The following is a 13,172-nucleotide window of genomic DNA, read 5'->3' as shown; positions in this document are numbered from 1 at the left end:
TTGTCAAGACTCTTCTTCTCCGATTTCAACTCTTCTTCTTTTGCAACCAACTTCTTTCTTAGACCATCAATTACAATTTCTTTCAAATCAAGCTCTTTCTTCGGAATCCCTGATTCATCACTCTTCTACAACTGTTTCTTATGCCTCTCCTCCTGGCTCCGACCAATACTAGCCAAACAGAATCCTAACACCTATACACAATGAGAAAGTTATATAACATATAACTTATAAACTATCAAATATCTACAACTAAGCTCGGTTTAAATACCTGGAGATATTGGTCAACCACAATATCCCCGACCTCATCAATCAAGGACACGTTAGAAGAGGCCTACAACACCTCGTCAACAATGACCATAAAGGAAAATTTTTTATCCCACACTGAAGACCCATCACCATCCTTGGAAAAACCATGCAGCTTCTCCTGCTTGCTCACAAATTATTTCTTTCAAAGGAATCTCCCTCTCCTTCTCAGTAATATCGTCACCCAATTTTACAACATTGGCTTTCATTTTCTTGAAAACAATGCCCCTTTTCCTAGGACTGGTTGATTTACCTCCCCCTCACAATCAATTTTGTTCGGATTCAAAGATGAACCCTCCTTTTCCAAATTTTTCGTTTTCATCCGAGCCCTTAAACTTGCAGCCGACACTCTCGGATACTTCCCACCTACACATAACAAAATAAAGCATTTCAAAACCATAAATATATATTCGGTTTTCAGCATATATTCCTCAAAACTTACTAAGATAATCCAACATTGATTTTTTATCCTCTTCCCACAAAAACAAATAAAAAACAGACACCAAACTCCCTCTATCAACTGCCTCCACAAAAAAATCTATTATGCATTTATTCCTAGCAATAATTTCCTCAGGACCCAAGATATGTTATGGTTGTGAACATTACCATAAGAAAAGTTTCTCACTGAGGCGTTCATCTAGATAAAAGGAAAAATTCTTGTCTACCGTCTTTAATTTCATAAATATTTTCTTGAAATCTTTGAAGGAAGACTTATACAATTTAAAAATAGAGAAACCTCGAGAGCTATTTAAATTTATCCATACCCCTTCCAAATACCTTTGGCTTGAAACAGAGAAAAGAACAACTCAAAATAGGACTTTATTTCTAAAAATTTCATCAAAATTTTAAAACATCTTTAAAAAGCCCAACCATTTAGATGAAGTTGTGATGGAGCACAATTCAACTGTTTCAAAACATCACACTCAAATCCAGTAAAAGGCAACTTGACACGCAATTCCTCTAGAGCACAACTATGAATATAAAAGAACTAAAAATCATTTTTTCTATGGAATACACGATCAGCCCTAGTACATGGCAACAACTCCACCTTAACCCCAGAACCCGGCCTCACTATTTTTGACACATCAATCTCACCCACACTATCCTTATACAAAAAAGCAAACCCCAAATCTTCACCTCCACAAAGAGCCATCATCATCTTCTTTCAGTTTTTTCTTTCCCTTTTTCTCACCCATGATTTTACTCATGATTTTATGATTTCACCAAAACATACACGTCAAAGAAAGAAAGCAAAGATGGCTTTATGAATCCCTTTAGGATTCTAAATACCGTATTTAATAAAATCATTCAATTCTATATAAAAAAATTTAACCGTTACTTCTCTTTCATATCAATCCTCTAGATTGTATTGGAAAATGCAAATGGTACAATCAATGAAAAGACTATTACACTTTTCCATACATGTTAACTTTACTTATCTCCCATTTTCAAATTATTTTCATAAAGTAAGTTGATCTGAGGACTCCATACCTATAACTCATATCGCCAAGTTATAACTCAAAAAGCTCAACCTGCTTTATCAAAATATCACTAGACCAAGCTTAGAGACTATGATGTGACCATTATAACTCGGATAAAAGTTATAATTTGGCTATAAACACTATAATTCGGTTATGAAAATACCAAAATGTATATAAAACGTTATTATTCTTCATTTAAGTGAGATTTTTGGAAATGAAGCCGAATATATCTTATTCCAAATATAAAAGAAAAATAAAAAATCATTTTGAGATATTACAATTTATAAAACTTATTATTTATTCATTTACTAACTTGAGTATCGAAATGCTTTTTGCAGGTGTTCACCCCTATTTTCTTATTGTCGAAGTATATTTCATCCCAACAAAAAGTTTGCAGCTACTCATCAACAAACGAGCTATGTAGCGACCAATTTACGTAAAAACACATAGTATATAATAATTAATTTAATAATTAGTTTTTTTATAACACAACATTTTTTATATAATTCCGGGGTTGTTACGTTCTTGATTATCAAGTTTGTTTCATGTGGCCACGGATTGAAAATTTGAAATACGATACGTGTAAAAGTAACTTTGTCAGGCAAATGTGAAAAAAAAAAAATTAGAAGTTCCAAATAAGTGTGTCAAATGATTTTGATATTGAATGAGGCCAGATAATGCGTTAGTCACGTAGTTGCTCCGATCTTTTTAATTTTGTGTTGGATAATCATTCCACGTCGATCTTATATATATAGTCAATGACTTTTAAAACCCATAATCTAAAGTCTAAACAAACAAATCACTTTACGTGCTTATCAACTATATATTCACTTCCCTAATAGTGATTCAGTTCCGTTCCTTATTCTAATAATGAGAGAATCCAATGTTTTTTCTTACCAAATAATGACGAGTGAAATAAGTAGGGAAGATTATGGTTAATTGGTGTATATGTTGTTCATGTTTTCTCAAGTTTTGTGGTTTAATTTGTATTCAATCTTTATAAGAAATTCAAATGCGATGCTAATTACTTTGAATTCAGCTGCAAATATAGCTAGGTTGCATGTACCAAAAAGAAATAAAAAAAATAACGTACATCATTTGAAATTATTGGGGCTTATTAATTTTGATTTTTGACAGTATCTTTTAATTGGCGGGCATAATAACGATTAATCGTCACCAATGAAAATTCTATTCAATGGTTTATTATATGTATTTTACTACATATTATTTATATAAATTTCGGATAAAGTATTATTTTGATCTTTAATATTTGGATTAATTTTTAATTTGATTTCTAACGTTTTAAACAACATATTTCAGTCTCAAAAAGTTTCAAACGGTTCAATAATATTGTCCCAATTTTAAATGTAACACGAACAATTAGCATATTGAAAATCTAATAATAATATTTGATTTCAGTATACAGTAAAAAGTTATTCACCAACTATTACCAATGTAAAAGTTTTTTCTTTGATTTTGAAGCATCGATAATTGATTTGGAATTTTGAACAAGAAAAATGAGAAGAAGAAGTGCTATAAGAAGATTTTGATTATATTTTTCTAACACACGTGAATAAGAAGATATAACTTAACTAATAATGTTGTTAATGTTCACGTCATTCACTCCATCAACAATTTGTGTTAAATTTAAAAGTGAAAAATCTATTTGAAATTTTTTTAAGACTAAAATAGGACGTATAAAATATTATGGATTAAATCAAGATTTGGTTCAAACATTGGAGATCAATATAATTTAAAAATTCGTATTTTACATGTATTATTTTAACAAAAATACTATTTATATATTAAAGTCATTCACTAAAGTTAGTCATCATGTGTGTGCATGTGCGTGCGTACGCGTGTGTGTTTTTATTTTCAATGTGTATTAGTGAGTTACATTTTAGCGCTAAAAATACTGACGTGGTGCACTCTGATGCCGTATGCATATATTTATCTTTTTAATTTATTTAAAAAATTTCTTTATAATTATATATAAATAATCATTTAATACATAATTAAACTAATTATTAATTATTAATATTTTTAATTATTTTAATTATATTAATTATTCTAATTGTCAATCATTATAATATATTTTTAATCAAATATAATCAATGACAAATTAATGTTGATATCAATAACAAAAATTAACGTGAATTTATGATTCTAATTGCTATAAATATAATACTAGCATAAATATATTTATTAAAATATTTTATAATGTACGTGTGTATTAATTAATGACAAATTGATATCAATATTAATAATTAATTTTTATAATTAATTTTATGCTACCGAGAATTGAATGAAAAAAAATAAATCTAAAAAAAATTGTTTTAAATAATAAAAGGCTGTTTAAAGGATAAATTTAAAAGATACTTAATCGTACTATTATTATAGTAACATAACAATTCATAACCGTTTATTTTAATGTCCACGTTTAAAAAAAAAAAATCGTCATTAATTATAAAAGAGAAAGCACGTATCCATGAACAACATGAAAGTGATGATATAACCCGAGATGGAAAAGGAGTGTGAGATACACTTGAATATTCGCCACAAATTAAAAGATTTGATTGGAGACGAAATCTCAAAAAAATAAATAAATAAATAAATAAATAGATATGTCCCGTACAATAATTAATATCTTGTCGTAAATTGGTTTAGTAAATAGTAGAGTAATGAGTCATGCACCATTGACATTGAGAGACCCATGTTGTGCCCCTGAAACTCTCCTATGCATTCATGAACACAAGCAATGATGAAGAGATAGGGTTACAAAATGGGTGGGATGTCTTCTTCTACAAAGAAAAATTCAAGAGAACTCAGTAATTAAAGTAATTAAATAATTTAAAAATAAAAAAATCCGCATTAGTATTGATGTTATATCTATATAGTTTGAAATGTTGATAGTATATATTTACTATAAACAATTAAACACACCTCAAATAAATATCTCAAGTTAATAGGAGTGGTGTAAAGGAGTAGTAATACTCTATTTGAGTTGAGATGACATGTATATATCATAACTTTAGTACTTACTTAGTTTGATAAATTTTTTATTCTTTTTAAAATACTATATTGAAGTTGACTTCTAGAAATATTTTTTTAAATATTCTAGCGCTTATATTTAGTAAATTAATAAAATAATTTTTTAAATTTAAAATAAATGTAATAAATATAAATAAAAAGTTAAATTTGATCATGAATGAAATTTGGCATCAATAATTTAATTAAGCATAAATAATACTGAAACCAACTTTAAAAATTATTTTTTATGTGCTTTTAAAAATACTTATAATTTTTTAAAACTACAAGCATGTGATTTTTTTTATTTATCAAATATAAAGTGATGCATTTGTATTTTTGAAATGCACAAACATATTTTTTAAAAGTTTTACTAAATCAAACCTAAATAATATCAAATTAAAATTTTCTTTTTTATTTTTATTTATTTATTTATTTTGTTTCTTAAAGGTATTTACTATGAGATCCAATGACTAATTTTTTTTGTGTACATAATGACTAATGTTTTGTTGTTGCCCATTTGCTTAAAAAGTAAACTACTTATTATGAGATGCTTTTCAATTTAATACATTCATTTTTATTTTTGGTAATACATGCATTTTATTTTATGAAAGACGAATTAATTTCTTTGGACCATTTCATTTTTGGTCTTTGGACCACTCTCTACTAGAATGTTGCTTCCCCTAACTCTATAATGCAATGAGTGTTTTTGGGCCGGTATTCTCTATTCACAACTCTTGAAAGTGGGTCACCGATTTAGTTGGTCCCATTGCCTAGGAGTGACAATCGGGCGGATAGAACGGATTTTTGTCCTACTCGATTCCACTCTATCTTATAATAAATTAATAATCTACTTAAAATACATCTCACTCTTATATATAAATAGTAAAAAATTGAATCATAACCTATTTTTTCTGTGGATACATGCTCCACATTTATTCGTTCCTATAATTATTAAAATTCAACAAATAAATTTAAATTTTAAAACTCATATAATTATCATTAGATACATAAGATGAATTAAAATAAAAATTTAAATATAATACAATATTATTAATTATTAATTATTTTAAAAAGGGGATGGATACCCACGAGTTTGAACAATATTGCAATCTCTACTCTTGAACCACTCAAGTTCTTTTAGAGAAGTTGATGATAAATTTTCATCATGATTCTATACCCAAAAAAATAAATTCAATATGACAATTTTTTAAGTTTTGTGTAACTAACCTTTGTATTTATTTTCCTGTTAAATTATTAAAATACTAGTATTTTAAGTATATTTAAAAGATTTTCTGTATTATATGCCTAATGTTTATTTTTTTTTTCAATTGTTCAACATAATGCTAAAGACAATTAATGAATATGTGTACATTATTAGATTACTACCAGTTGCCATAAATCAAATAAAATCAATTAGTTTCTTTGCCATTGTCGTCTAAGACTAAGAAAATTTTGATGGTCCTAGCATATTTAATTTTACATAATGACACCAAAATAAAAGACTCTTAAGGCTAGGCAAAAACTAATTGGTGGTGTTGAAGAAAGGAAAACGGATTGTATGAACTGAATTATGAATATGATAGTAGCATTGGTTGATGATTTGAAATAATACAAAACTTAATCTTATATAGCGCACTTAGCATATAGATATATATACTGGAGATCAGAGGAATAACAGAATAGATCAGAGAGTAGTAAAGTACACTAACAAACTGAATAACAGAAAGTTAGTTATTCTGTTGGATAACCTGGAGGGGAAGCAACACAAAGTTTTTTTTTTTTTTTTGGGTCACAACAAAAGTCAAAATATAAAAAAATGGAACTTATACAATTATAAAGAGGATAGAAAAAATTTGTCAATACGTAGTTACAGATATAAGTTTTTCTCTTAAATGATTGAATGCATGTATATAATATGTTGCATTATTGCCACCAATTAAGAAAATGAGCATGACGAACTTTCGAAATCGTGAAAGTATGTGATATATATACCAAGTGTGATATTAATAATTGGTCGATGATTAGGAAAGATTATGGATAGAAGATTTTATTACGAGTGTGTACAATAGGTTATATGAGTTACAAAATAAACATCTCTTTTCGGGTTCACCAAAGATCGAACTCTTGACATTTCGGATCTAGAGTTCTAATACTAATATGATATCACTCATTCCAAAAGCTTCAATTGATGAGAAAAGATAACACTAATGATTATATCTTTAATACTCCTTAAACCTCCATTGTACAAATATTCTATTGACTCCTCATATTTTTCCCTTTTATTATTAATCATAATTTTATTGGGATGGTATATTATCAGAAGGAAAAATCTCAATCACTAGCAATAATTTATTATTTTTGATTAATATTTTTAATTATTAATCTGATTATTTTAACTTAATAATTCAATAATATATTTTTAGTCTATATTTTTAAATATTATTAGTTAATTATTAGTCAAAAATAATAAATTTTACTGTTTTTTAGTATTCATAATATGAAAAGAGAAATATTCAAAAGACATTATAATTTATTTTATTATTATTATTTTTAATTATCAACTTAATTTTTTTAATATAGTAATTTTATACCATATTTTTAGTTCACATTTTAAATATTGATTACTAATTAATGATAAAAAAATAATAAATTCTAATATTTCTCTAATATTTCTAAAAGAATGTTGTAATAAGTTAAAGGATATTAGTTTTAGATAAAAGAAAAACAGAAAACAAAAACCATAACAAACCAGAGTTTGTAGGTGTTTCGAACAAAAAGATTGCTGAATTGGATTGAATAAAAACTGAGTAACTCACGGAGGTGATGTAAATTCAGCACAAATATTATTTATTTTTCCTTTTTCACTATCTTGCAATTATTTTGGAATACATGTTGACATGTTTTAGTCCAAAAAATAATAAAGCCACAAACATAATTTTTATTATTTAATTTGGTTTATAATGGTACATACAAATTAAACAATTAAATTGGGAGGCAGAAAAGGAAAGATGGCCTAATTAGTGAACATAATTGAATGTATAACATTCAAATATAAATTAGTAGTATCGTAATGTTGTTTATATACTCCCACTTGAATGCAATCGCTACAATGTACCCATGCATTCTATCATTTCAATTAGACAATATACAAAATTTTGAATAGCTCTTTTGAGGTTAATAGTTAAATTAGTTTCTAAAAGATAATAATTTTTTAAATATATTTCTAAAAGATTTTTTCAGTTAAATTGGTTTTTTTAAAGATTACGAATTGATCATATTTGTCATCCACTCACTCCATTAACAATTTTGTTTTTAAAGATGATGTTGTAAAACGTTAATTGATAACATATATTTAGTAATATCATCATATGTTGATATTTTTATCACTACATATATTTAGTAATAAATATACAAGTGGATTAATAGATACTACAAAGAATAATAATTAATAAGATGAGAAAGACCAAATAAGAATTGCACTACAATAAATAATAAATTACATGATGTCCTTATTTAATTTCTTCAATGTAATTGTAAGAACGAAGAAAAAAATTGCCTAACAGAATCACAAAGCTGATTAATTAGTGGAGTGAAGTGAAGTCCAATTACAGCTTAGCAGTTATTTTAAATACTCATTTTGCTGTGGTTTGAATTGTAGAAAAACCGATCCACTACAAAATGTAGTATAGCAGTGATTATTTCAGCGATGATTGAAAATTGTCACTAAATTATTTAGTAGCACGTAATTTAACCGTAACTAATAATCACACGTTTCATATGGTACAGTGATTTGTGACAAAAATATGGGAGCATAAACGTTACTTTGTGCGTGTGTTTTAAAACATTTTGAATGAGAAGTTAGTTGAACTCATAGTTTATTATATCTATAGATACACTGTTAATAATATTCTTAATTAAAATTAGTTATAATCATAATTGATTGAATTACAAAATCATAAAACCTAAATTTAGTTCTAGCTAAACAAAACAACCAAAAATTTAAATTATAATAAATCTACTATATATTATATATAGAATGCTACATCAATGGTGAATAATATTTTGTTTGTATTTATTTTCTAGTATTCAATGTTTTTTTAACTCATCCAAAGGTTCATAATTAATATGCGTGCCTAGACAAAGTATGAGCAAATAAAATTGTGTGTAGGAGTCAGACAAAAAAGAAAAGTATTTTTTTTATAGGAACTACTCCAAATTCACTTTTGGAATTTGACCATTAAGTACCTACCCCTATATATATTGGAATAGTTGAGTAACGAACCACATGAGAGCCATTATAAAATACCACTTGAGGGATCACATTTTTCAGAGATAGAACACAATGGAGGGGATGTTGAGCCTCAACACTGAAGCAAGTAATGATGCAAATCCCAAGCAACAATCCTCTTCTCTTGCAAATTTTGCAAAGAATTATCCTCCTAGCTTTCCTAGAAAGGTAATTAATTAATTAATTAATTAACTCCTTAATTAGTATTATTATTAATTAGTCTCTGTTTATATATATAGATAGTCCATTATGATCACCAAGTAGCTCACAAGAAAACTTATATTATTATACTCTTTGAGCTATATATCAAGATCTTATTATACATATTCTTATTAAATATATGTTATGGATGAATCAAATTAAAGGTATTGGCAGAGATAATAGGGACATATTTATTGGTGTTTGTGGGAAGTGGTTCAGCTGGACTTAGTGCCATTGATGAAAACAAGGTATCAAAATTGGGAGCTTCACTTGCAGGAGGATTCATTGTAACGGTTATGATCTACTCCATTGGACACATCTCCGGGGCACATATGAATCCAGCTGTTTCCTTAGCTTTTGCCTCCATCAACCGTTTTCCTTGGAAGCAGGTACTTTTACATAGATATTTTGTCCATTCATATTTTAATTAGAATAAATGTCTTTTTCTCCATCTTTAATAATTATTTATTCCAAGGACAAAACAGTATTTTATTTGAAAATTCTTAACCAGTTGCTAACAATATAAATAACTAGTTTAAACGACTCCTATAAACAGCGAGGTTTAGCTCAATTGGTTAAACCATATGCTTCTTAATATGCTGCACCCGGATTCAAACTTTAATGAGTGGACCAAGTGTTGAATATGAACCCTTCAAAACCGCAAAAAATATATACTCTTCTATTTATTATAAATTATTGGATCAAATAGACTTAATAATTTAATTTATATCTATTGTTATTTGATAACATTTTTCATCACTATTACCCTGTTCTAGCTTGCTTATTAGTACATGTTATTTCTTTTTGTAATATAAACCCTATCAATTTAACATAATTGTGTCTATTAGTCTTCTCTTTGCACAATTATATATGGATCATGATATAATATGTGATTACAGCTTTGTCTTGTAATGAGAGAAACTAAATTAAGATAAAACCTTAATTCATTTCATAAAACTACTTGTGTCTAAGTATAACTGTGGACTGATATAGATGACCTTACTTAGAATCTACATATATAATTTTGTATAAATGCAATTAAATGCATATATGTATAGTGTCTAATCACAGCCAAGTAACCTATAATGTATAGACCTACATGAGTCCATGTTCCTAAGGAAAAAAGCAGGTATGGGTCAAATTCAGGTATTGAACTTGGACCTACATATATACAATATGAACCATAAATTATTAGAATGAAGCACCCCACTTATATAACAACATCACTAAATTAAAGAATCCTTACATGTGATAAGGAGTTTACATGTTACCTTCTCTTGCTGGCACAATACAATGCATAATAATAACAACTTAATAACTCACTAATATTATTATTATGCAATTTTCATCAATCATATAGAATTAGCAGAGCTTTTAATGTATAATAAGTGTAATAAACAGTGACAATATATATTTTAGACCCAACAAATTAAAAAATATATATTATACAATTGCCACGAATAAATTTATGAGTACAATTCAACAATATAGCGAAAGCAACAAGGAGTTGATGGAACATGTGCTACTATTTAATTGTTTTGAATGTTAGTTGTTGTGGGAATTTATGCAGAAAGGGAAATTTGATGAATAATTTCCCCAACACATTTTGGGCCTAACTTCCAAGTTGAAATTTATAAATTGACAAAATTATTATATTCTATGCCTAGTTGAGCTAACTTTTTGGACCATTTTGTTCTAATTAATTAATTTATTAGCCCAAATTCCCTTTATTTTTCAGGTACCATTTTATATTGCAGCCCAACTAACAGGAGCAATATGTGCTTCATACACACTGAGGGTGTTGCTAGAACCAGCAACACAAATTGGTGCCACGTCACCCTCAGGGTCAAACATTCAAGCACTTGTCATGGAAATTGTTGCCACATTCACTATGGTCTTCATATCCGCTGCTGTTGCCACTGACCCTAAAGCTGTAAATATTAAATAAAATCATAGTATTCTATTTATTTATTCTTTTTTTCAAAAAAAAAAAAGGGGTGAAGAATTAATGGGCTATAACAGATTATATTTAGCTTAACATGTTATATATCTCATTTGACAGATTGGAGAACTATCAGGGGTAGCAGTAGGTTCTTCAGTTAGCATAGCTAGCATTGTAGCTGGGTAAGTATTATCATGGTTACAACAGTTTAATATTATTACTTGGTGACATTTGGAAAAATGCAACAAAATCTAAATTAAATTAATTAAGATGCTAATATGAGTATTATCAGGACAGTAATATTAGGGAGACATAAAAAAAATTAAATTTATTTTATTTAGTATTTATTTATTATAGAGCACATTAAATAAAATAAAAAATAATAAGTTTTGACAATTTTTTTTGTTAATATTTTTTTGTATCAAATATTTTCGTATCATGATTATTTACCAACATTTTAAATATTTGTTAATAGAAGAGACCCTTACAAGGTATATATAATTTTTTTATTTTTCTATATGTACACTTTTATAATAGAAACCATTTTAATACCAGTATTTTTTTACAATCAATACATGTTTTTTCAATTAAAAAAAATCTAAGTACACAATTACTTAATAACAACTATATTTTTATACGTGTATCAAGAGTGTTTAGTGTATAAATAGAATTATTGAAAATTTTTAAGGAGTTTTAGCAACACTTTGATGTTATTATTTAGTAACATTTGGAAAAGTGCAACAAAATCTAAAGTAAATTAATGAAGATGCTAATATGAGTATAAGCTGTGGTGTTGATGATGATACAGACCAATATCAGGGGGGTCAATGAACCCAGCAAGGTCATTAGGTCCTGCAATTGCCACTGCATCTTATAAGAGTATTTGGGTCTATTTTGTTGGACCAATCATTGGGGCACTCTTAGGGGTATGGTCCTACACTGTGGTTCAAGACATAGATAATAATAATAAGCCACCTCCTTCTTCTTCCCTTTCATCAATATTGGGCCAGAGAATTATTAGTAGTGAAGCTGAGCATGTTGCTAACAAATATCACTTCAGTTCTGTGTGAATTCTTCCAGTGAGGATATCATATAAGTATATGTATCCCAAAATTCAGTATATCATATGATTAGATATATATAAGCCATGTAATGTTCCATCAATATGTTTATATTTCAATGGAATTCCAGTTACACATTTAATAGAACTTTTGTTCTTGCTAAGATGAGTAATATAGGTATAGAATCTACAACAAAGTAAACATTTATAATTACTAGTAATAAACTAATAATTAAGAAGGAGTAATTATTTACATCTTGTGTAACCCTCTGAGAACTTCTTACACACAATAAACTTCATCAATCCGAACTATGTATTATAAGATTGGACTATATTGGTAAGTGAGGGCTCTATTCTCCATGACCAGTGAAAAAAAATTGGATGGTGCCAATTGCTCTCTCTCACCTTTCATTGCTCTCTCTCGTATTTAATTTTAGTCTCATTTATAAAATTAATGGTGAGAAATCACACTTCATTTTCTCAAGTGTTAAAAAAACTGGAGAGGATCTATTTCTCTCTAATTAAACTCCCTCAAAAGCATGTAGAGCTCATAGCAAGTGTATAGCACTCTAAATAGGCACTCTAATTTAAAGTAGGTATCTGAATAATGCACAAATACAAGCATGTAGAGCTCATAGCATGTGTATATATAGCATTATTTCTCATGTGATATTACATCAATTTTAATTGTCACTATATACATCAACTTTTTCCAAGATATTACATGTCTATAGCATGTGTAGCTATGGTGTGTTCTATTTATTCTGTGACATAAATAATTAAGCATGCAACATGTCATGATATATTTTAAAGGTTTTCTCATGCTTCTTCTATGGACAAGGACAACCTATACCCGTCGCTAATTAA

General features: G+C 27.7%; 1 protein-coding gene across 1 annotated transcript; it reads left to right on the top strand.

The window, feature by feature from the left end:
* The first annotated feature begins 9,064 nt into the window (after nt 1–9,064).
* Nucleotides 9,065–12,447, top strand: LOC107486719 (aquaporin NIP2-1). Its single transcript, XM_016107281.3, has 5 exons — nt 9,065–9,270; nt 9,468–9,692; nt 11,042–11,236; nt 11,366–11,427; nt 12,054–12,447. The coding sequence occupies exons 1-5, from the start codon at nt 9,157–9,159 to the stop codon at nt 12,313–12,315; spliced, it is 858 nt and encodes a 285-aa protein (XP_015962767.1). The 5' UTR covers nt 9,065–9,156; the 3' UTR covers nt 12,316–12,447.
* The last annotated feature ends 725 nt before the right edge of the window (nt 12,448–13,172 follow it).

The sequence above is a fragment of the Arachis duranensis genome, chromosome 4, assembly GCF_000817695.3.
Source record: "Arachis duranensis cultivar V14167 chromosome 4, aradu.V14167.gnm2.J7QH, whole genome shotgun sequence".
NCBI lineage: Eukaryota > Viridiplantae > Streptophyta > Magnoliopsida > Fabales > Fabaceae > Arachis > Arachis duranensis.
This window is presented reverse-complemented; position numbering and strand designations above follow the sequence as displayed.